We start from the raw sequence: 25633 nt of genomic DNA, 5'->3' as shown, positions 1-25633 counted from the left end.
AAAATCACTATGCTCTCTAAAAAAAATCAGTAATACATATCCTTGGGTGAGGATTAAAAAAAAAAAAAAAAAGATGTGGGTGGTGTTTTTCAACTACCACTTTCAAGGTTCTAAACCAGGGGTCCTCAAACTTTTTAAACAGGGGGCCAGTTCACTGTCCCTCAGACTGTTGGAGGGCCGGACTACAGTTTAAAAAAAACTATAAACAAATTCCTATGCACACTGCACATATCTTATTTTGAAGTAAAAAAACAAAACGGCAAAAACACCCGCATGTGGCCCACGGGCTGTAGTTTGAGGACGCCTGTTCTAAACCTTTGAGAAAGAGACCATCTGAGTAAATATGAAGCAATGAGATTATAAAAGTTGTCTACTCTGTATTACCTGAAAAAGTCCTCTCACATCTTCCAGCTTTCCACAGTTTAATAGTCTTGTCTGCTGATCCAGTTAACATTAAGCCCTGTTCAGGTAGGATCTTTACAGCCCAGACTGCAGCTGTATGACCCTGAAAGAAAAATGGATATTAATTTAAGTTGCTACTGAGTCACCGTACTTAATTATTATCTAGCACATTCACACAGAACTACTGTACCTGTAAGGTCATCATGCATTTGTCATTCAGCCAGACTTTAGCAGTGGTGTCCCATGAGCCACTAAGTAATGTCCCAAATTTTCCAGATGAAAGACTACAAACTAAAGGAAAAAAAAAAGGCATTCACATAGAAAAAGTTCAATCTTGTTAGTTATTAAAGCATTGCAATTTAAAAAACACAGGGATAGTATATTAGCCAAATAAGGCTTAACTCAATGGAGATGCAGAAGTGTGCACTGATCAAGACTGTTGTCAGACTGCCTGATGCAAGTACTAGAGATGACACTTCTGAGCTGTCTGATCACAGGGATATACTCAACCTCAGGTTCCTCGTCTGTAAATGAGGGAAGAGGATTAAGTGGGTTGCACAATCTAAGAAACCACATAAGGCAATGATTTTGAAATGCTGTTTATATAGATATTTAGGGTCACTCTATGACAAAAAAACTGGAACTAAGTGTTCAATAGTAATGTAATGGTTAATTAAATGTTTTATTGATGTAAAATTATACAGGCTAAAAATTATAAATGAAGAGTCATCTAAAAACATGGAAACAAAGAAAGACAGAATTGTGATTAAAAATGGCAGATTGTCTGCAGTAATGCTATAAATGGTATTAATCTACAAGGCCAAAGAAGATTGAAACTAGTATAACTGCCTTAGCCAAATGGAGGAAGGTTATAATTTAAACACCCACAAGAGGAACTCAGGAGCAGAGTGACAGGGTACTACAACTATGAGGCTCAGTATGCAGCCACTGTTGGTTCCATGAAGGATGGGGCTAAGCAAAGGACTTGAAAAATGAGAAGAGTGATTCACAGTCTGCACACAACACAGTGAAGCACTAGATCTCTCCTCTCAGCCTGCAGTGTCAGGACAGTGCACCCTCACTCACTGCAGGAGATGGAGATTTATTCTCTGGTCACAGGAGCCAATTTAAAGTGTTCCAATGGCCAAATGTGGGACAATTTGAGGGGAAAAAGATTTTAGGGAGCCAAGTTATTTTGAAACCCAGTAAAAGAAGTGGGAGATGGGACAAGAAAAGCATTTAACCTGGCTTCTCTGCATAAAATTCTCACATGGTAACCAAAGAGTTGATGTGGAAAAGTTCTATATAGAAAAATGCTAGTTATTAAATGCAGAAATAATGACAGAATTAGAGTACAGTCATCTTGAAAATATTAATGAAATACTGGATCTATACAATGATCATCAATAGGTGCTAAAAAGCTGATGGAAATTTTATAATGAATGGATGTACAACACAAGAACCTACTGATCAATCTCAACATCACAAAAAAAGATATTATGTTCCTCTTGATGGATGTGTTAAATACTCAATACTTCTTATAAAGTGTTCTTGCCAAAAACTTGAATATGCATCTGTTCAAGCTTCTAGATTTAAATAATAGCTTACAAGTCATATAGAAGATTGAGGAACATGTTAAAGGGAACAAAAAGGCTCTAATCAGCAAAATTCAGATTGTTGGACATTCTACAGGTAAAATAAGCTGGTTTCCAATGGAGAGGGAAAAAGGAAACAAATTGACAGACTGAAAGACATGTGAACCTTGTTTGGGTCACAAGTTAAACTGTAAAAAAACATTTATGAGACAACTGGGAAATGTAAGCATTCACTGGATATTTGATAAGAAATGAGATTTTGCCTGGCCACTCTACTTTTGTATATAATGAAGATTTCTATAAGAAAGTAAAAAAAAAATCTGTATCACTCTGTATTGAAGATTTCACATACATACACACAAAAACATTTTATAAACTCAATGAAATTAAGTTTAAAGTACTTATGGGCCAAACTATTTGCTTACAGATGTTCCAAACTATTCTAGATACATTAAAAAATAAGTACACATACTTAATTGCTTAAGCATATCATTTTACTACAAAGAGCTGCTAAGCCATACACAAATTCAGGAATTTCAGAATCAGAAATAGTATACACAAATCACAGAAAATGATATTCAAAAGTATTTCTCTTCAATGATACCAGAGCTATAAACACATCCGTTTTTGCTGTATAAATAGACATAATAGTCAGAAGATTAAAAAATACTGTTTTCTTCAGTAAATTCCTTGCACAAAATAGCCGAAAATCCAAAATCACAAGTGTATCAAAATTATACAGCCTCTTCCTTTTATAACTGAAAATTTTAGTCTTTTTAAAAAATATTTTTTGATTGATTTCAGAGAAAGGGAGATATAAAATGATGAGAATCATCCATCAGCTGCCTCCTGCACACCCCCTACTGGGGATCGAGCCAGCAAGCTGGGCACATGCCCTGACCAGAAATCAAACCATGACCTCCTAGTTCATAGGTCTGCACTCAACCATTGAGCCACATTGGTTGGGCTGAACACTTTACTTTTTATTTATTTATTTTTTATTTATTTATTTATTTATTTATATTTTTTATTTAATTGATTTTTTACAGAGAGGAAGGGAGAGGGATAGAAAGTTAGAAACATCAATGAGAGAGAAACATCGATCAGCTGCCTCCTGCACACCCCCCACTGGGAATGTGCCCGCAACCAAGGCACGTGCCCTTGACCAGAATCGAACCTGGGACCCTTCAGTCCGCAGGCCGACACTCTATCCACCGAGCCAAACCGGTTTCGGCAACACTTTACTTTTTAAATCCACATACACAGGGGTGGACAAAAAGTAGGTTTACAGTTGTGAGTATGGGAAACAGTTTAATCATGTATTATTATTTATTAATTACTGTATTATTTGTATTACCACTGTAAACCTACTTTTGTCCACCCCTGTGTAAGCACAATAAACTTTACTAATAATAACAGTAAATCTGTGACAAAAGTTGTAAAACAAAATTCTGATCCAAAAAAGGTTTTTACTACCAAGCCTATTAGCAATAGGTTAACAAACATAAGAAAAAAAAAATAAAAGAAAAAACAGGAAAAAAATTATCTGTAAATTTTACTTTCAAAAGAATATATATATTTTTTCCGAATAGAAACACACCAAAGCACTATACTCACCAGCATTTTTGTGACCTTTTAGAATGTAAAGTGGTGCTGGGCTCTCCAGTGAAAAAATGCAAATATTATGGTCATTTCCTCCAGTGGCGATTAGTCCATGAGGATATGCGTCACTTGAAGGTATGATGCACACGCAAGATACAAAATTGGAGTGGCCACTCATACAGTGCATTTCTGTGAAGCCCCTGTTAGGACTAGAAAGACATGATAATAAATAAGACATACATTTGTTCTCTAGCATAGCCTAGAACACAGTTGTCAAAGTACTCACTTTCATTTAGTGTCTAGGTTGAACTTTACAGAGTGCACACTATTTCAAGTATCTATTGTTTTAAATTAAATATTAAATAGCTAATATATATCAGCTACTACAAAGATTTATATCACCTTTGGAAAAGTTTAATTAGGTTTTCATTAATAACAGTATGTTTTTTTTTGTTTTTTTTTTAAATTTCTTTATTGATTAAGGTATCACATATTTGTCCTCGTCCCCCCATTTCCATCCCACCCAATAACAGTATGTTAACTAACAGGAAGAACAAGGAAGGAAAGAGAGGGTAACAAATATATTAAGTTGCTTTCCTCATCCTCCGTTTTCATTTCTACTTATCAGTAATTGTTACCGTGAGAAATCCGTGGTGAAGTGAAACATTCATGCAATTAGGATAATGGAACCCACTATCAATAAGCCTTAAACACTGAGGACATTTTCATACTATGAAACATAACATATGTATCTAAATAGAATATCAATCATTCTCAATATGCAAACTATAGGAACTAATACAGCTATGTATAAATGACTGCTCTAGGGACACAGCACATCAACTCGCTGGGGATTAGAAAGATTACCAATTTGTTCCACACTTAGTCACTTAGCATCACTGCCTTGCATAACAAGTCTAACAACAGATTATGATATACTACATGGAAGGTGGTTAGTTACTGAGAGGGATATAAAGAGTTATATATCTGACTCAAGCTAAATCAAGGAGTTTGCAGTCTAGTTGAAAGAGATGAGATACACATAAAGAGATTAAGACTCCTGAGTAAAGACTGAACACCCTCATCCATTTTCACTCCCTTCCCAAACACCACTAAAACAGTGTGTGTGTGTAGGCAAATAATGCTGCTAGTTTTTGAGCCTTTTGGGCATTCATGGGTAAATTGGTTCTCTCCTTTCCCTGCCGCCTGCCTAGAACTCATTTTTCTCCTGTCTCCCAAGACTCTTACTACTTTTCTGTCAGCTTCACTACTGGAAGTTATAGTCCTGTTCTTTTTTTCTCATTCTTCCTAGCCTTGTGGGTTTATGCCTTTCTTAAAATATATATGTGTGTATATATATATATATATATATATATATATATATATACACACACACACACACACACACACACATACATATAGATATATATATGCAGGTATGTATGTATCTATGTATGTAGGCAGCAGGGAACCAATCTACCAATAAATCCCCAAAAGGCTAAAGAATCAACAGCATTATGTATGTACCACTAAAAATGGGGACAAGAAAAGGTAGGAACTAAAATAAGGAAGACTAGTTGAAAATCTTCAGAATCAGAAGTTGAATCATGGAAAAAAAAATCTTCAAAGGAAGGTATTTGGTAGTAGCCATTTTTAAACCTGTCCACTTTATTTTAATGGGTTTTTTAAAAATGTGTTTTTAGAAACCATTTTATCAATAAGCCCAAAGAAATTTAAAAGATAGGATATGATAAAAAATCTGTATTATGTAAACCACTAAATTGACCTGTGTGTGTCCCTGAGAATCCCAGTACAGATGTTTGCATGCATCTTTCGTATTGATCTGAGAAGTTCTTAATGGCAGAATCCAGACCTGGTTCTTTTTATCTTCTCAAGTTCCCAGCACAATATTCTACATGGTAAGAATTAAGTACTTCTTGAACCAATAAGAGTACTTAAGTATTTATTAAGTACTCAAGTATTAAGAAGAAAGAAAAAAACAGCTAGACACCTCGGCCAGGTGACTGCCCTCTTGCACGCCAGCAAGTCTGGAGTTTTTTCTTCAGAAAAGGTGAAAGTCTTGGGGGACACAAATCATAGTTGAGCCCTTGGGTATGAGGAACAGGTACATTCATAACGGAGGCCAAGACCACCAGAGACAAAATCCTGGAGACCAAGCAGTCATCCTCTAGGCCAGTGATGGGCAACCTTTTGAGCTTGGTGTGTCAAACTTCGCCAAAAAACTGAGCATAACTCGGGTAGTGTGTCACTTTGAGGAAAAAACATTATTTCGCAAATGTTTCATCCTCAGGAGCAGCAAATGTTTCATCCTCGGCATGCGGCCGCCTCAGCGGCCGCGTGACATCAGAAATGGCTACGCGTGTCAGTGCTGACACGCATGTCATAGGTTCGCCATCACTGCTCTAGGCAGACAAGCCCAATAAAATGGTCCAGCCAGGTAACCCTACCTGAAGCTCACAGCCAGCCAGCCAGCCCCACCCATGAGGAGTGAGTGCTATTCAGAAACTTTTTAGTTCTCCACCCTTACACAGCACAGAATAAGGATTATCAGACATCTGGGGAAAGGCTTCTCCAGGAGATATATAATGACCAAAACAAACAGGGAGGGGGAAAAAAACACTTTGGGGGAAACAGACCACTAAGGATAAAATAACTTTAAAAAATCAGCCCTGGCAGAGTGGCTCAGTCGCTTGGAGTGTAGTCCTGTGCACCAAAGGGTCTCAGGTTCAATTCCCAGTCAGGGAACATTTCCAGGTTGCAGGTTCAATTCCCAGTTGGGGTGTATACAGGAGGCAACTGACTGATGTTTCCCTCTCTCTCTCCCCCTTCGTCTCTTGATAAAAAATCAATAAAAACATATCCTTTGTAAAGGAGTAACAAAAATAAAACAAAAAAACATCACTACCATATTCAGAGATACAAGATATTGCAGACATGAAACAACATAATTTCATAAGAAGTCAAGGCAATTTTGAGAAAGTATAGCAAAAAGAAAGAACAAGAGAATTAAAAAAGAAATTTAGAAACAAGTTCAATATCTGGATAAAAAGTTCCAGAAAAGAGCACAGAGAAAATGAAGAAGACGAAACCAAAGAATGAATTTAAGAAAATGTCCCAGAACTTATGAGTTTTCATATTAAAAGGGTCCACTAATGACCCTGAACAATGGATGAATACTTGACTGCCTTTTAGACAGAACAAAATAATAGGTCAAGAATCAGAATGGCTCCAGTCTTCTCAACTGTAACACTAAAGGCTAGCATACAATGGGACAAAGGCATAAAAATACTGGAGGAATATTATTTGAAAATTAGAATGATGCAAATATTTTAATTATTATTCAAGTAGCAAGGAAGAGTAAAATCCTTTTTGGACTTGCACTGCTTTCAGGAAGCTCCTGGAAGATGTGCTCCAATAAGACATCAAGGGAGAAAACCAAGAAAGAGAAAGTAAAAGGATATTGAGCCCTAGCTGGTTTGGCTCAGTGGATCAAACCTTGGCCTGCAGACTGAAGGGTCCCAGGTTCGATCCCAGTCAAAGGCACATGCACAGGTTGCAGGCTCAATCCCCCGTAGGAGGCAGCCAATCAATGATTCTCTCTCATCATTGATGTTTCTATCACTCTCTCTCTCTCTCTCTCCTCTCCTCTCTGAAATCAATAAATACATATTTTTTAAAACTCTATAATAAAGAGCCAGGGTGTAATGAGGGATCACGACCAAAGGCCGACCATCTGGAAGTCAGCACTGGGTTGCCATGGCCACCCAGCGCTGACTACTGCAGCTGCAGGCATGGTGACCCAGCAGTAACTGCTGAGGGGGCTTTGAATCAGGCCCAGAAAGAAACCTGAAGAGAGAAGCAGGGGCTGATCTGTAGCATCTGAGGCAGCTTTTGACCAGCACTTGCCTCTCTCTTTCCCTTCAAGCCTGGCCAGCAGCCCTGCCTCCATCGGCAGCCCTGCCTTTCTGATCAGGCCCTGTTGATAGGCCCAGAGATGATGACTGGCATAGAAACTGACCAATTAGAACCAAATCTGGGTGAATGTAAGGAGCCAATGGCTGCCTCGGAGGAGGAGCTTTTGATGCTCACTGGCATAGAAACTGACCAATTAGAACCAAATCTGGGTGACTGTAAGGAGCCAATGGTTGCCTAGAAGGTGGAGCTTTTGACAATGACGGGCATAGAAACTGACCAATTAGAACCAAATTGGCCAGCAGAGGAGGGCAGTTGAGGGCGAGATCAGACAGGCAGAGGCAGTTAGGGGTGATCAGGCAGGCAGGCGAGCGATTAGGAGCCAGCGGTCCCAGATTGTGAGAGGGATGTCCAACTGCCAGTTTAGGCTCAATCCAGATCAGGCCTAAACCAGCAGTTGGACATCCCCCAAGGGGTCCTGATTGGAGAGGGTGCAGGCTGGGCTGAGGGAACCGCCCCCCCTCTGTGCATGAATTTCATGCACCGGGCCACTATTAAATAAATAAAACACAAGAGGTCCAAAAGGGGAGAGAGGAGATGACAATAAAGGGAGGTCCTAGGATTAGTTCTGTACCAGGGGGAGATAGAGCGGGTCAGAAAGTTTCCACCAAAAGAAAGATGAAACTGTAAAATATCCAACATGTCTACCGTATTTTCCGGCGTATAAGACGACAGGGCGTATAAGATTTTCCTGGGTTAAAAAGTTGTCTTATACACCGGAAAATACGGTAGTCCAATATATCTAATCCATTATATCTAATCCCATCAATATAGTCCAATATACCGTATTTTCTGGCATATAAGACGACTTTTTAACCCAGGAAAATCTTATACGCCTAGTCGTCTTATACGCCGGAAAATATGGTAAGTCTTGAAAGGAGAGAGATAAACAACTAGCATTCAAAGCTGAACTAATGATACATAGAAAATTAAGCAAATGAAAACCCAAAATAAGGCAATTAGTAGCTATAGGGAGATCATAAAATTGTTGAAGTTATTATTGTTTACTCCATAGCTTAGGTGCACACAGACTCTGTACAGTCACAATACTGATTCAGCTTAAATAAAGTCAATTTAAGGGCATATGTGATAGGCATTGGCAGAAGGTGAAAAGAGAGCTAAATTCTCATATTCCACAAGAAGATCTATAGAAAATACCTGAAATACACTATTTTAAAAATAAAAAGAAATAGCAATATAGTCATGCACTGCATAGGATGGTAATCCCTTAAGATTACAATGTAGTAATGCTGGTGTAAACAAACCTACTGGACTACCATTCATATAAAAGTATAGCACATACTATTATGTACTCGATAATGATAATAAAAGGCCACATAACTGGTTTTATCTATTTACTGTACTATGCTTTTTATGGTTATTTTAGAGTATACTCATAAAAATAAGTTGGCTGTAAAACAGTAAGCTGTGTTACACTGCAGGAGCCTTATACATCTGTTTACGGGGTCTCTGAAGTTGTATCATTGTCTCTTGTGCATGATTTAATCTGGTGTTGTTTTGTACAGTAACGTGCTGTACAGGGCTGTATCTTAAGAGCATATAGCAGTGATGGGCAACCTTTTGAGCTTGGTGTGTAAAACTTCGCCAAAAAACTGAGCATAACTCAGGTAGTGTGTCACTTTGAGGAAAAAACATTACTTCGCAAATGTTTCATCCTCGGCATGCGGCCGCCTCATCGGCCGCGTGTCATCAGAAATGGCTACACGTGTCAGTGCTGACACACGTGTCATAGGTTCGCCATCACTGGCATATAGTCTAGGTGTGTAGTCAGGCTCTATCATTTAGATTAGTGTATGTGAACTCTGAGGTTCGCACAGTGAGATCACCTATTGACACTTTTCTCAGAATGTATTCCCCTAGTTAGGCAGCACATGACTGTACAGCATTTTATATACAGATAAGAAAGTAAAATAAAAAATAAGCAGTTAGGAGATGAAAATTTTGCCTTCAAGAAAGGGAAATGGGGCCCTAACCAGTTTGGCTCAGTGGATAGAGCATCGGCCTGTGGACTGAAGGGTCCCAGGTTTGATTCTGGTCAAGGGCATGTAACTTGGTTGTAGGCACATCCCCAGTAGGGGGTGTGCAGGAGGCAGCTGATCGATGTTTCTCTCTCATTAATGTTTCTAACTCTCTATCCCTCTCCCTTCCTCTCTGCAAAAAATCAATAAAATATATACAAGCACAACCAATGGACACAAGACACTGGGGGTGGGGGTGGGTGGGATGAGGACATGTGACAGGGGCTAGGGGAGGCTGGGGGAAGGTCAATGGGGAAAAAAAAGGAGATATATGTACTACTATATGTAATACTCTAAACAATAAAATAAATTTAAAGAAAGAAAGAAATGGGGAGTGGGAAGGGACTTGCTCTGATTTATTAACAAACCCCATAGAAGTATTTGTCTAAGGTCCCAAAGTGATGAGTGTTTATGAGACCACGGCATAGTCAGGAGAGATTTAATGCAGGATGTAAAATCTGTGGTTGTGTCTTCCAATATATGGATAGTTTTCAAAAGGCAAAGCATAGCTGTGATAGACTTGAGAAATCCAGTTTAATCTGAAGTGGGCTTATAGCGTCCTGAAGCAATCTCAAAGAATGGTATGCTGACTGGTTCAGTTTAATGTACAACAACAACAAAAAAAAAACCCAGAAAGAAAGAAAAATATGTCTCCTTTCTGAGGGAATGTCAGAAGGCCCAGGTATTTTGGGGGTTCCCAATGGGCTTTTGGGAAAGATGAAGTATCTAGTCCACCCTTGAACTATTCTGCATCCCTGAAACTAAATTCCCCCATCATTTCCAGTCCATCCCTATACCACCTGATCCAGAAACCTAAGGAAAACAACCTTCATTAACTACTTGGCTGCAAACATTTTACAGCACTTCATTACTGTATTAATATGCAATGAAATAAAAAATTGTCAGTATATCAGCATGAGGACATTTTTATAACACTAAAAGTATGGTTGAGACACTCTAGTTTGGGGTACATAAGAAGTTCATCGCCCAGTGACTATGAGATGCTCTACCCTAAGCAACTGGAAATGAGAAGTAAAACTATCTTCTCTCTCTAATCACCTACCATCTAGCCCTGTGCCTGGCACAATGCAGGCTCTCAGTCAGCGTTAGGTGAAAAAATACATAAATACATTTTGAAAAACAAAACAAAAAAACAACACGAGTTAAACTAAAGAACAAGTTTTCAGATAGAGGATCATTTCAGCACAAAGTTCCTCAAGTTCCTGGTAAACACAATCACTCCAGTGATTTAAGTTCTTGTCAACCTAGCTAGCTCACTCATACACAACATGCACAGACGGAGCCATGACAACTGGCATCCCCTTTAGATACTCCTCACTTCAATGTTTATATCCTAGTGGGCATGTGCTTCTACTGACCTCAATTTTAAATGTACACATTAACAGTAATTGTATTCAAATACACACTACTATTACGAGGTGGTTTGGAACATCACAAAACCTTAGAAGAGACCTTTAGAAGCCATCTCCAATTCAATACAGGAGTCTGCTCTACAATATCCCTAGTCTAGTCTATCATGTCTTGGCTACACTACTGCAAAAGCCTCCAAGATGATCCACTTCCACATTTCCCCTTTGCAATCTGTCCTCCACCAGCAGCTAGCAGGAATTTCTCAACAGGTAAATCCAATCATGCTGCTCCTTGCTTGAAACCCTTTAAGGGCTTAGAACTACTACAGCCCTTCCCCAGCCCTCAAAGACTTGCCCCACCTGACAGCTCATTCCCTCCTGCACAAAGGGGCTTTCTTCTTTCTCAGTCCAGGGCCTCTGTGTCCCTCCTACCACCTACAGTCCTCTTCCAATTCAACCTTCCTTATTCCTGGCTCCCATCTGCGTCAGATTAAAAAATGAAAACACTTGCTCAGAGAGGCTTCCTTCTTTAACATCTCTCTCCACTCAACTCTATATGGATACTTGTTTTCCTCATGCCAAATATGTAATTCTTTTTTACTGGTGGCCCGGTGCACGAAATTCATGCATGGGGGTCGGGTGGGGGAATGTCCCTCAAGCTTGGCCTGCACCCCTCTCTAATCTGGGACCCCTCGGGGGATGTCCAACTGTCGATCCCACAGGGATAGGGCATAAACCAGCAGTCGGACATCCCTCTCGCAATCTGGGACCAATGGCTCCTAACCGCTCACCTGCCTGCCTGCCTGCCTGCCTGCTTGTCCCTAACCACTCTGCATGCTGGCCTGCTGGCCCCAAACTGCACCCCCCTCCCTCCCCCGCCCTGCTGGCCTGATCACCCCCAACTGCCCTCCCCTCCTGGCCTGATCTGCCTTGGTCCTGCCACCATGGCTTTGTCCAGAAGGTCTCCCGGTCTAGTTAGCATATTAACCTTTTATTAGTGTAGAAGATTGTTTTTTGATCCATCTTTCTTTCCACATTATAAGCAAGTTCTATGAAACACAGAACTTGTCTGTCCTCTTCTTCAGGAAATCAAACAAATTAGAGTGCACTCAATCCATAGTTATCATCTGAATTTACGGATAACCCAAACTCTGTGTGAAACCTCTACTAATGGGAAGCTAACAAAGTAACTCCCCTCAATTTTTCTTCCTGAACTGAAATCTGTTTTCCAGGTCCTAAATTTCTGGTTACAATCAGCCAAATCAAGGCTGAACTCTTGAACTTGATTTGAACTGGAGCTTAACCTTTTGTGCCTTTATTTGTGAGTTAGGAGGCAATGGACTTTCTCTCCTCAAAAAGCAACACGTCCATAAAACATCTGAGAGATTTCATCCCCTCCATCTAAGCCCATCACAGACCCCAGACTAAGAAACTCTGACTTGGACAACTTTCTGCAATGCAATTTTTGAGAACTAAGGTTCTCAAACGGGAAGGAAGACTACAGAGCAAATTCTAGAGCAGATGCTTTCACGTTGCCTCATTTAGGAGGGTGCACGGGGCGTCCATCAATTTTCAAATCTCAAAGCAACAAGGGACATCATCGTCCAAAAACTGAAGCCCCAAGAGGAAAGAAAGAAGTTCGTCCAAGGTCACCCACTCGCCAGTGGTCAAGTCGGGACACGAAAGCAGGTCTCGGTGCCCCCAATCCGCTGCTCCTTCCACCAAAGCGCCCCGGAATCCGCCGGTCCTTCCACCAAAGCGCACCGGTAGCTTCCACCGCGCGCCCCGAGCGCCCGTGCTCTCGGAACCGGGAGGGAACGCAGCCCCAAGCGCAGGCCGGGAAGGAAGGGAGCGGGCAGGACGCAGCAGGGAAGGAAGGTTCGCCCTCTTCCCACTCGCGGCAGGAAGCCTGCAACACAGTCAGGGGCGAGGGGGTGCCGAGCTCGCAGCGCTCACCTGTCCGGGACCCAGAGGCGGGTGGTGCGGTCCCGGGACACGGACACAAAGGCCCCCGGCGGATAGAGGCAGCACACCAGGCCCCGCACGTCCAGCTCGTGGCCCTGGAGCGAGCAGCTCAGTCGATACCTGGCGGCGACGCTCTCCATGGCCCCGGTCGGTCGGGCGCCCGGGCCCGGACGCGAGCAAGATCAGTCGGCAGGGGCGGTGGGGTGTGCGAAGGGCCGCGGCGGGAGAGGGACTTGCAGGGGAGAGGCGCTCTGTGACCGGAAGAGCCCGAGCGCCAGTGCGGAAGGGCGGCCGGGAAGGGGCGCGCCGGGCGGGCCGAGTGACACAGCAACCCTGACAAGCACGCCGGAATTTATCATCAGCCCCGGCCCGCGTGACGCAGAGCGTGCGCGCCCGCCCGTCGGCCGAAGGGGAGCGGGGCTGCTGCCCACCTGCGCTCGGGACCGGGGGACCTGGGGTCCGGGAAAAGCCACAAAGCTCGCCCGTGGTGCGCAGGCGCCCCAAACCCGGCCCTGGCCAAGACCGCGTTTTTTTCTGAGCCCGGGCTGAACTGTACATTACAATCCGGGAGGCAGGCGGGGACTACAAATCCCACAATGCCGCGCGACAGTGCGGCGTGTGCCGCAGATGCGCGAAATCCTGATATTTTAAATCTTGGTCTGCAGAGTTAAGGTTTATTGAGGGTACTTAGAGTGATCTGTTAGGGCAGCTTTCTGTGGCGTTCCCCAAACCTTTGCATAGTCTCCTGATACCTTAACAGGTTAAACGTGTGTTTTTTTGTTTGTTTTTTTTTTTTTAATACGAGAGAATTTGGGGCCAAATTGGAAACAATCGCTTGCCTTAAATTCTGTGAACACCAAACTGGGGTCTTGGTAGTTAAAACATTATATCTTGTGTTAAGCATTTTAAAGATTTCAAATAGTTTCAACTCTCATGTTGATAGGGGGACTTATAATCTGATAGAGCACCTAAATTAATTTGAAAAAATAATCATTTAAAATCCTAGAACACATACTTATGTGAATAGGGGGTTAAGTTTATTATATGTGAGTAGGGGGTTAAATTTTTCTTAAGTTTCCTTTTTATTAAGGCTTGTGCAAAGCGATTAAGGAAGTGACTCGGCTGTGAATCCAGCAAGCAGAACCTATACACATGGTCAGACCAACCCACCAGGAGTCAAAACATCATCTCATCACCTGATGATTAAGGACAATAGCTGACTTCTTCGGACCTCCAGGACTACATGAAGATGAATTCCATTCACCCTAGCCCCTTCCCTTTATAATCCTGTCCCTTGCACCTTGCTGTAAGACAGGATTTGAGTGCTTATAAGCTCCCTATCTTCTTGATTGGCTAGCCTTCTCAATAAATGCCTTATATGATTCAACCCTGCCTTCCTTATTGGACACAGCGACAGGCAGCCAGAGCCCAACCGGGGGTTTCCCAGTAACAACATCTGTAAACAAATGAGAAATGCTGGATCCCCCTTCCATATGTTTAGAAGCACTGAGGGAGAGCCCTGGCTGGATTGTCTTCCCATGCATCAAAAGGTCACAGGTTTATTCCTGGTCAGGGCCCATACCCCTTTGCGGGCTTCATACCCAGTAGGGTGTATCCAGGGGACAACAATTGATGTTTCTCTCTCCCTCCCTAAAATCAATAAAAACATTTAAAAATATGAAAAAAAAAAATAATAAAAGCACCAAAGAGGAGTCCGTGGCTGGGTAACTCAGTTGCTTAGAACGTCCTCCAGATAGCCAAGGTTGTGGGTTGGATCCCCGTCGGGACACATACAAGAATCAATGAATGCATAAAAAAGTGGAACAACAAATCATGTCTCTCTCTTTCTCTCTCTCTCTCAAAAATCAATTTAAAAAGTTTAAAACAATAAAATCGCTAAGGGGGGAAATATGCATAACATCAATAACCTCTCTCACAATATATGGAGTGGTTGGACAGTTAAAAGTTTGTAGGGGAAGAATCTTTTCTTTCTACCCTTTAGGTTTTCTGCTGGGGCTCTGTAACAAAAGATTAGAGGAGAAAAACTAAAAAGTTTGTTAATATGTCATATATTCAAGAGAAAAACTCAGGGATGAGTAACTCACAAAGGTGGCTAGAGCATCTTAACAAAGGAACAATAAATTTTTTTATGTAAGCAACAAAAAGAAAAGGACCTTAAATATTTACAGGCATCAAATTACGGAAAGGCAAATATATGAGAAACATATGGTAGGTAAAGATGAATTAGTAAAGTTGGTTGTGTAGGTTCCTCATGTGCAAGAAGGGAAATCTTTGAAAATGTATGTCCTCTTTTGAGGAAATAGAGGAATTTTAAAGAGCTTTTCTTGTATCTGCTTTTCAATTGCCTTCAGCTGAAAATAATCCTTATACCAAAGTGACATATTCTGAGGTGGCAAATTCGACTACCCTTCACTACAATGACCAAAAGGAAAAAAGGACCACTACAAATATGTTGGGATCAAATTGCACAGTTTAATGAAAATATTTTACAAACTTTAAGTGAGAACTCAGCCCCGTAACATTATTTTGTTACAGGATTCCAGGGCAGGAGAAATAGGGAAACTAAGACAGGAAAGTTAAAACAAGGCCAAACAGCATGGGCAGTTTGCAGCCAGCTTGTAACTAACAAGCCATTATCTTCCCCAGCCAAGCACATGAGAGCAAGTGGTCAACAAAACCTCCCTAATGAGAGAATAAGGAAAGGGAGGAGGAAAGGGGAAAGGAACAAAGGGCAGTTTTACTCCCTAAGCAGAGAAGCCAGCAGTCTCCAGACCTGGCAAGATAAAGTTGCCAGGTGTTTCTCATAATTTCTGGGAAGATCACAACAAATAATAATAAATAAATAAAAAAGGCAGGGGGTGGGGCTGTACCAAAATATTCAGCAGAGGAATTTTGAGACCTATAGACAGGAGGGTATTTAATTGCCTCAGAGTCCCATCCAACCTGCTCTTCAGATTAGCTAAGATGTGTTTCATAAGCCAGATGTATAGGTTTGCTTGCTTTGCGTTTGCTTTTTTCAATAAAGATGCATGCTTTAGCCCTAACTGGTTTGGCTCAGTGGATAGGGCATCAGTCTGCGGACTGAAGGGTCCCAGGTTTGATTCCGGTAAAGGGCATGTACCTTGGTTGCAGGCACATCCCCAGTAGGAGGTGTGCAGGAGGCAGCTGGTTGATGTTTCTAGCTCTCTATCCCTCTCCTTTCCTCCCTGTAAAAATCAATAAAATATATTTTAAAAAAAAGATGCATGCTTTAAATGCTTTAATAAATTGGCTTTTCACAACACAGTCAAGGTCTCTCGTGTAAATTTATTTCTATGAGAAGACAAGGATTGAGGTTGGGGACAGCCCTCTCCCACGGGCTCAGGGGGCTGTTTTGTCTGGTAACACGTCTCTGGTATTGGTGAGAGGTGTCTATAAAAACTTTGTATGGCGTTGATTTTAAACTACTTTCACGCAGGCACATAATAAATTTGGAGGTAAATAATGTATGTGAGTGGGAAATAATGTGAAAAGTGCTCCAAGTCCGATGTATACACATGTTATGATGGTAGCTGTGTAGCCGAACCCCTATCACCTGCAATAACATTTAAGGTCCGTCTATATGTAGGAAGACTGAAGAAAATAAACTGCAAGTTATTTTATTAGAGAGGTGCAGTATTTCTTACATTGGTTTTCTTTAAAAAAAAAAACACACACTGATTTTAAAATAACTTTTAAAAAACGACTTGCAATTTTTTTTCAGCCATTCTCACAAACGTGAGTCAAAAGAACTCTGAAAGGAAGCTTAAAGATTTGAAGCTTCCAGTAAGATGAGGAGGAACAGAAGGCACCAGAATTGCACCCATACTTAACGCTGTACTGTGTACGCTGTGCAGTCCCAACAGGAAGGAAAACGACCTCTAACTGGATGCAAAAAGTCTGTGCAATGCTGCCTCCCACAGAATAACATCAAACAACTTTTATTAAAAACTCAACGTACTGCCCGGCTGGTGTGGCTCCGTGGTTCAGTTTCCTGACCCATGAACCAAGAGGTCACTGGTTGGATTCCCAGGCAGGGCACCTGCCCGGGTCGCAGGCTGGATCCCCAGCAAGAGGGGGGTGGGGGTGCAAAAGATAGCGAGTCAATGTTTCTCCATCAGGGGTGTTTCCATCTCTCCCTCTCCCTTCCTCTCTAAAAAATCAAAACATTGTATTGATCATTATAATAATTACTGTATTACAAGGTAACAGACGGGAGAGTACATAGGAATGTAATAAAACTTGTGAGTACAGGTCGGGCACACAATCGGAGGGGTTGTTCTGATCATTTTAAACAAAACCCACAATGTTTTCAAATAAAATATTCTTTCCCAGTCAGCTGGCTGTCTTCCCTTCTTTCCAGAAAAACCTGGAGTGACTCAAATCTCGCGAGAACTTTGTACTCTCGCTTGGCCAGTAGGTACTAGGAGTCGAGGCCAGGGATTGGCCAATCAGGAGGCGGGGCCTCTTCCGCCCCGCCCCCGTTGCCGGGATACGCGGAGGCGCGGAGCCTCCAGTGGTTTCAGCCCTGAGGGCCCAGGAAAGCTGCGCCGGGGTGGGCGAGTGGGCGCGTTCGTGGGGCGGACTGGTGCTCCCGGTGGTGGCTTAGCCGAGCCTGCCGACGACCTCCCTCCTGCCGCGCCGGCACAGGTGAGAAACCCCGAGTCCCCTGTCTCCCTCCATCCCTCCGGACCTAGTATCTCACCTTGGAGATGCTGATGCGCTCAAACAAAACAAGTCCGATCTCTCCGTTTTTTAGTGATTCTCGGGCCGGTCGCCAGGCCAAAGCGTGCAGTGCACGGAGACCTCTCGCTGTCCCCTGAGCAGACCTGCCAAGGCGAGACCAATGGGAAGGATTCAAGAGCCGCAAAGAAAAAATTCTTAGGGTTCAGAGATTTTACTCAAAATAATAGATGTCTGTCTGTCCTTTATAGCAGAAGGGGCTTAGCAACTTCACACTTCTTGATATGTGTTAAAATGGCTGGTTTAGGGAAGATAGCGATAGTAATCACAGTTAGGAGCCAGGTGTTTTATGTATGCTATCTGTAATTTTAACAGCTCTGCAATAGAGGCTGTGGCCCCCTTCTGTTTTACAGCTGAGGATACACCCCCAGAGGTGGTAACTGTCAGAGCTGAAGTTTGTATCCTTTATCTTTCTGGAGCCAAAGGCCAGGCTTCTCTGAGTATGTATGAATAACCCCAAATTAGTGGCTTTTTTGTTACTAGACCCCTCCCTTTTATATTGCCACCTAGGACTGATCTCATACTGTGCTTTTATCATGATAGAAAGCAGTGGCAAAGAAAATGAGGTAGAAATCTGATATACTGTAAATTTTATTTTTTCAATATTTTTTTTATTGATTTCAGAGGGAAAGAATCATTGATAGGCTGCCTCCTGCACGCCCTCTACTGGGGCTCCAGCGGCAACTCTGGCATGTGCCCTGACCAGGAATCCAACCGTGACCTCCTATATCCACGCTCAACCACCGAGCCACACTTCAGCTATTGTACACTTTTAAGTTATCAGGAAAGCTAGAGTAAGGTTGAGTAATTCTGCTGGAAACAAAGGTTTACTGTGTTAGCTTTCTTTGGGAGAAATCATTTTGACCATAGACCTTGTCTGCCTTTAAAAATGTTATTTCATAAAATTCTCTTTTCCATTTGAAATAATAATAACTCTCCTACTTTGTCCACCTAGTTCAAAATGGCAAGGAAATAGAACCATAGAGCTATTTGGAATGGGAAGATTTTCAGTTTGGTGTGAACATGCTAATAGGAAGTGATAATGGGATATCTGAGTAGAAATTTCCAATAAACAGTTGAGAATTTAGAATTGGTGCCCAGGTTAAAGGACACACCTAGAGACATTGATTTATGATCATCAACATAGTTAGAGTTACAAGAAAAAGGATGAAAGATTATAGAATAAAAGCAATCCAATAAGTGGGCATGGGGTGTAGAAACAGAAATCATTTTAGTTCAAGAAATGATTTGTTTCTTTTTTAAAAAAAATTGATTTCAGAGAGGAAGGGAGAGGGAGAGAGAGATAGAAACATCAATGATGGGAGAGAATCACTGATCGGCTGCCTACTGCATGCCCCCCACGGGGGATTGAGCCTGCAACCCAGGCATGTGCCCTTGACTGGAATCGAACCTGGGACCCTTAAGTCTGCAGGCCAATGCTCTATCCACTGAGCCAAACCAGCTAGGGCAATTGGTTTCTTTTTTTAATAATATAGTAAAGTTTTGTAATTTATAATGCTTTAATGTGGGAGGAAATTCAGAAAATACAAAGGAGAACAGAGCCCTACTAGGCAACCAATTGATGTGTTTCTCTCACATCGATGTTTCTCTCTCTTTCCCCTCTCTCTTCCACTCTCCCTAAAAATCAATGGAAAAAATATCCTCAGGTGAGGACTAAAAAAAACAAAGGAGAACAGTTTTTGCCTGGCGCTGATATACTAGTAGATACTGGGGATACAGATGAATGAGATCCAGGGCTTGTCCTCAAGGGAGAGGAATATTTAAGCAGATAATTTCAATTGGAGTGACATATACTGGGATAGAGATATGCCCAGGGTGCATAGTAACATATAGGACAAGCCTATAACTTAAATTTAAGAAGGGGTGGTTATGGACTAGATGTGGAAATATTTCTAGGAAAGATAACAGGCAAGATGTGTGTTAGACAAGCAGACCAGTAAGGAGGCTAGTATAATAGTCCACTTGAGTCCATCAGGCCCTGAACAGTGCTATAGGAATAGAGAAAAAGGTACATGTTAAACATTTATGAATAAAATCAGTAGGGCTGTGTGATTAGCTGTGGGAAATAAGGGAGAGGAAGAAATCAAGACTGAGTTTCTGACTTGTGTGACTAGAAGTGTTACCAAGAGGAAGATCTGAAAAAGAAAAGGACTGAAAAAGGAACCACAAGAGGGGAGTGTCATGGAAATGGTTTCATGTAGGAGTGGTCACCAGTAACATGCCATTTACATCTCTAGCTGCATTGGCAGGGGCCATTTGAATGGAATAGTAGTAATTGAGGAGATAGTGGAAATTAAAAAGGTAGAGAATAGTGGGTATAAGCTATTCTTGAGAGTTTGGCTACATAGGAATAGGATATATGGGACAGAGTTAAAAGTGGTTTCAGGATCAATAAATTAATTTTTAAGGTTAAGAAATATTGAACATAACAGACCGAAAGAATGAAGAAAGTTTAAAGGTATAGGATGGAGTGGAATAATTCCAAAGGAGATTGGGGTGGGAGGAGAGGGGACAAGGAAAGGGAGTCTAATGTCCCAAAGAAGGTGGAATCAAGAGGGTAAGTCAGAATAGAGATTAATCTTAAACAAGGGCGTGTACTCCAAACATGGTGGATTTCAAGTCCGAATTTTGTCAAATTATTGGAAATTGAGTCATCTGCTGAGAGTGGCAGGAACAGAGTGTAGATAGGAAAATGGCTAAGGGTTGGAATCATTTAGGAGAAAAGTTGCTTGTCAAGGATCAATGAAATTTTCCGCGATGAGGGTACAGCTAAGTTTTGGTGACTGTTACTTTGCAGTATTCCAGTCTGTATAGTTATGATTTCTACCAGCCATGTTCAGTAGTCTAGGTTGGATGTAGAGGAGAATTTCTGATTTTGCCAGATTAGTTGAGGAAAGTTCAAGGATATGAAATAATTGATGGTGCTTATGAGACAGTAGTTTAGTGTAGAGAAGTGAAGGTCATTAATGGCTCTTTCGATGGGGAATTCAATGGACATTTCCGTGTTCATCTTATTTGAATTCCAACAGTAATGGCCTGGCTGACCATTCCTGCTTTCTCTTGGGATCCATGACACATACTCCTAGTTTTTCTGTTTGCTTTCTTGGCCTTCATTTTTAGTCTCTTATACCATCTCTTCAGGTAGAGTCTTGAGCACTCTTTTTCTCCATTTTCTCTCTCTAGATCAATTTCTTTAAGACTTCTGAACATGACCTATAACAGGACATACATTTTACGTCATTACAGACCAGTACAAATATATGTGTAAATTTATATAAATATAACTGAAACAAAAATTTAATGAAACAATACCCTTCCTATATGTCCAGTGAACTCTTACATTTTCTATTTTATTTCATGTTTAAAACATAATCTGCCTAATTGTTCTTACAACCCTACTAATAGGTCATGATTCATAATCTGAAAAGTGTTAAAGTATCAGCCAAAACTTTAAATGATATTCTGATGAGTAAAGGAAGGGGTTGATAAACTGGGAGAGAATGAGTGAATTAAATGGTTTAAAGAGAGGCGTAGTGAGAATAAAGATGAGAAAGGGGTAGAAGAAGAGATGAAAGTCAGAGAATGAAGTATTTCACTTAAATATTTGAGATTAAGTAATTCCAGATGGTGACAAGCTCTTGGTCTGGCCATGGTATCTGAAATGAAGTTGAGATGATTGCCAAATTTAGGTGAGGAAACTGTGAAACTAGAATTTAGATATTGAATCCAGTATCCAAATGAAAGTCAACCAGGATGTTAGTGGGACTGGAATAGACTAAACTAGGTATAAAGACCTTACTGAAGTTGGGGGAGAGAGTAGGAGGTACCTAGATAAAAACAACCAGGAAAGATCCAAGGCAATATGGTTGTATTCCCTGGTCCTCAAAGGAAGAGAATTCTGTTTATTTTTAAAATACTTGGAAAAATAATGTTTTTTGTTGTTATTAATCCTCAACCAAGGGCATTTTTTCCATTGATTTTTAGAGAGAGTGGAAAGGGGAGAGAGAAAGAGAGATAGAAACAAACATTGATGTGAGAGGACACATTGATTGCTTGCCTCCCACACACATCCTGACTGGAGCCAGGGATCAAACCAGCAACCCAGTTGTATGGGTCCTTCATCAGGAACCCAAGCCAGGACCCTTCAGTGCTCAGGCCAACGCTCTAACCACTGAGAAACACAGGCCAGGGAGGAAGAATAATGTTTTGAAAGTGACATTGGCCGAAACTGGTTTGGCTCGGTGGATAGAGCGTCGGTCTGCGGACTGAAAGGTCCCAGGTTCGATTCCGGTCAAGGGCATGTACCTTGGTTGTGGGCACATCCCCTGGTAGGGGGTGTGCAGGAGGCAGCTGGTCGATGTTTCTCTCTCATCGATGTTTCTAGCTTTCTATCCCTCTCCTTTCCTCTCTGTAAAAAATCAATAAAATATATATTAAAAAAAAGAAAAGAAAAGAAAAAAAAGAAAGTGATATTGGAAAGCAAGGAGAATGCCACATACTTTTCCTTAACTTTGGAATTGTAGCACTGGAAGCTAAAACAGCCTTCATTACCAAAAGTGCTTTCGGGAAAGCCAATATTTTGTTAAAGGGAACAGTAAATGGAAGTACTTCATAACAGGGCTCAGAATATAAGGGAGTCAATCATGCATCAGAAAGCACAGAGAAAAGATTAGGAGATCAGAAAGAAGCTGGATATGTCAGGGGAGGGAAAGCTTACTGGCCTATGGGATAAGAGCATGGGAGAGATAATTAGAGGGGTTTGTATTTTGAGAAGATAACTAGAGGCCCGGTGCACAAAATTCATGCGCAGGTAGGGTCCCTAGGCCTGGCTGGTGATCAGGACTGATCGGGGCCTTCTGGCTGTGGGACAGGGCCTTCCTTCATTCTGTGCCACCCCCTAGTGGTCAGCACACATCATAGCGAGTGATCAAACTCCCAGTCTCCGGTCAAACTCCCGAGGGGTCACTTTGCATATTAGCCTTATATATATATATATATGGAAATGGGGAAGTCATGTTGTAGTAAATGATTTCATGGTTCTAAATGGGACATTAATGTCAAATTTGAACAAAATTAAATCAGGCTCAGCCTTGTAGTAATACCTGGAATGGCAATTTACAAGAAAAATCATTGTGGATTAAATGTTTGAAGGAAGGGTATGTGGGTCACTAGTGTCTAGCTATAGAAGATATCAAAGGAGAATTGAACTATTCCTTGTGTCTCAACAGTGGTTAAAGTGAACAAACAATGGCCAGTAATCACAAACCTTCAGCAGCAGCTCGCCCTGTTTCACGAGGTGGAATTGGGTTGACAGGAAGGCCTCCTTCTGGAATCCGACCCCCATCAGGAAATATTCGAGTGGCAACTGGAGTAAGTTTAAAATAAATCTATTGAATTCTTGTGCATATATCTTAGTAAAGTTGGAAAGCCTGTCTATAATAATAAATTCTTCTTTGTTCTTTCTTTACTTTATGAACAGGCTACATGTTTGTTTTTTGAAAATGTTGAGAAGTATAAATGTGGGACAATGTCTGGAAGACACTGTAGAGAGAAGAGGCATGCTCATGCTGATATGCAAATGTATTTTAAAACTACAAGTATTCAAGTGGTATAGTTAATTGGTGTCAAAATCAAATGAAATGGATAGACCAGAAACAGAATCAAGACATGTAAGAATTTAATTAATGACTAAGGTGGCATTTCAAATTAGTTGAAAAAGCATGGAGTATTCAGTAGTGCATTCAAATGACAAAACCATTTGTTTTTAAAAAATTGATCTCTTCCTCAAAATTTTAGATATGTTAGAAACATATAAAAATATAAAAATAGGGAAATCTTAAATGTACAAGAAGAAAACATAGGCAAGTATTTCATATAAACTTAGTATGGGCTAGGACTTTGTAAAATGACACAAATAATGAAAAAGAGGATATTTTTATATTTTAATTTATCATATTGAAAACACTATTGAACAGCTAAAAGAAAAATGACAAACTGGTAAAGGAATATTTGTAATATATATGTCATACATAGAGTTCAGAATATTTAAGAGTTCTTTCTGTATTAAAGTTATAAACCAATCTAAATGCAATGAGATTTCTTCTGGTGGTAGTGTGTGTGGGTGTGTGTGCGCGTGCACGCACACGCATGGGGGGATATCATCATAAAACTAAAATTTATCTAAAACAATAAAAAAATAAGAAAGTACGATAGTTTAATATAAAAATATGTTATAAATAATAAGTAAAACAATGTTCTGGTTGCCACAGTAGTCTAGAAACAAACTAAGAAATATTAAGAGCTTATACGTAAGGCTAGAGGCCCGGTGCACGAAATTCATGCACTTGCGGGGGGAAGGTCCCTCAGCCTGGCCTGCTCCCTCTCACAGTCTGGGAGCCCTGGGGGGGATGTCCAACTGACTGCTTAGTGGGCCTAAGGAGAGGCTCCCACCACTGCCGCTGCGCTCGCCAGCCATGAGCCCAGCTTCTGGCTGAGTGACGCTCCCCCTGTGGGAGCACACTGACTACCAGGGGACAGCTCCTGCGTTGAGTATCTGCCCCCTGGTGGTCAGCGCGCATCATAGTGACCGCTCATTCCACCATTCGGTCATTTGCATATTAGCCTTTTATTATGTAGGATACGCTGTAGATGAGGGCCCCTAGAACCATAAGAAATCCAACAAATTCACTGTTAACTCATTCTCGAATTGCCCCCACTTAAAATCAAATCACCCCCACCCCCCCGTGGGGCGTGTGCTGCACCTTGGGAACCACTGGGCTTGACACTTGTCCTCTCTGAGCTTCATTTCTGAATACATACGCATATACCATGGGAATTGTAATCTCTTCTCCGCCTACCTCACTGGGTTGTCATGAGGAGGTTCTGAGCTAATAAACCTAGAAATGTTTCATCAAGTAAGTGATGTCTAAACGGGAAGGGATTGTTATTTTTAAGCTCACGGGTACCCTCGCAGGTAGCAGGTGCTGATTAGGGGAGGAGGGCATTATTGTTTCCTGGGACTGTAGCTATGGAAGGTTTGCAGAGGGTTCTGCAGGCCTTGGAGGGGCAGGCTCTGGCCAGCAGCCCTGTAGCAGTGGTCGTCCCTGGAGGCACTGGCGGGGGGCAGGGCATTAGGGGGGCGGCGAGGCCGAAGGGGGAGTAACTGTCAAACCTTCCTGCTTGGCGCCATTTTTTCAATTGTATGTGGCTGTTTCACAGCTGTACCTGCTCACAGTGGGGCTCCAATCTCCTGGAGCGGGATCGGGGCTGGGCCAAGGCGGAGCCAGGTGGGCTAGGAGGACGGGTTTAGCCGCCCCCCCAGTGAGGTGTGTCACGCTTCCCCTGTGGAGATGGCACTGCTGCTGTTGGGGGGCGGGGAAGGGTCTGACTCTGGGGGGCCTCTCAGGCCTGCCTCCACCCGGGTGTGGAGTTGTAGGGATGAGAGGCGTGCCTGGCCCTAGCGGAGGGGGCCTGGCAGCGGTGGACTGCGGGCCCCAGGTGCCTCAGTGCTGATGGGTGGTCGCCGGCGTGCTATTGTTGTGGGCGCCCCTGGCGGGGTTTGGTGGGGGAAGAGATCGGGAGTCGGAGGTGCGGGCTGCAGCTACCCCCAAGGCTGGGTCTTCTTCCCGTCCGGTCTGCCTCCCCATCCCCCCAGGGATGTGGGGGCTGGGGTAGGATGTCCGTCTGCCCCTCTGGGGGTGCGAGGGCTGAGGTAGGGTGTCTGTGCAGGGGGATTGGAAGAGCTCCCAGTGGCTGCTTCTTCTTCCTTCTTTGCAGTCCGTCTCCTGTCAGGCACTCTCCTCAGATCCCCAGGAACTTGGCTCTGGCCACCCATCCCCGCTGCGCGCGCAGCCTCCTGCTGGTC

General features: G+C 42.2%; 2 protein-coding genes across 6 annotated transcripts in view; one reads left to right on the top strand and one right to left on the bottom strand.

Annotated features, from left to right (window-relative positions):
* The window catches only part of PLAA (phospholipase A2 activating protein), a 33126-nt gene extending 19847 nt beyond the window's left edge, over positions 1-13279 (bottom strand). For 2 of the 5 annotated variants that reach the window (XM_054727031.1, XM_054727033.1), the window contains exons 1-4: positions 12958-13279; positions 3615-3808; positions 593-693; positions 385-505 (exon numbers count right to left, since the gene is read on the bottom strand). In XM_054727031.1, the coding sequence (XP_054583006.1) occupies positions 385-505; positions 593-693; positions 3615-3808; positions 12958-13106 (565 nt within the window). In that variant the 5' untranslated portion in view covers positions 13107-13279. Of the gene's footprint in view, positions 1-384; positions 506-592; positions 694-804; positions 927-3614; positions 3809-12957 lie in introns of those variants that run through there. The other 3 variants (XM_054727032.1, XM_054727034.1, XM_054727035.1) reach the window with 3 other exon arrangements.
* A 4260-nt stretch (positions 13280-17539) lies between these two features.
* The window catches only part of IFT74 (intraflagellar transport 74), a 110832-nt gene continuing 102738 nt past the window's right edge, over positions 17540-25633 (top strand). The window contains exons 1-2 of the mRNA XM_054727514.1: positions 17540-17655; positions 22998-23139. Of these exons, the coding sequence (XP_054583489.1) occupies positions 23017-23139 (123 nt within the window). The 5' untranslated portion in view covers positions 17540-17655; positions 22998-23016. The remainder of the gene's footprint in view (positions 17656-22997; positions 23140-25633) is intronic.

Source organism: Eptesicus fuscus, chromosome 15 (genome assembly GCF_027574615.1).
Source record: "Eptesicus fuscus isolate TK198812 chromosome 15, DD_ASM_mEF_20220401, whole genome shotgun sequence".
Taxonomy (NCBI): domain Eukaryota; kingdom Metazoa; phylum Chordata; class Mammalia; order Chiroptera; family Vespertilionidae; genus Eptesicus; species Eptesicus fuscus.
Note: the sequence above shows the minus strand (reverse complement) of the source record. Positions and strands in the feature narration are given on the sequence as shown.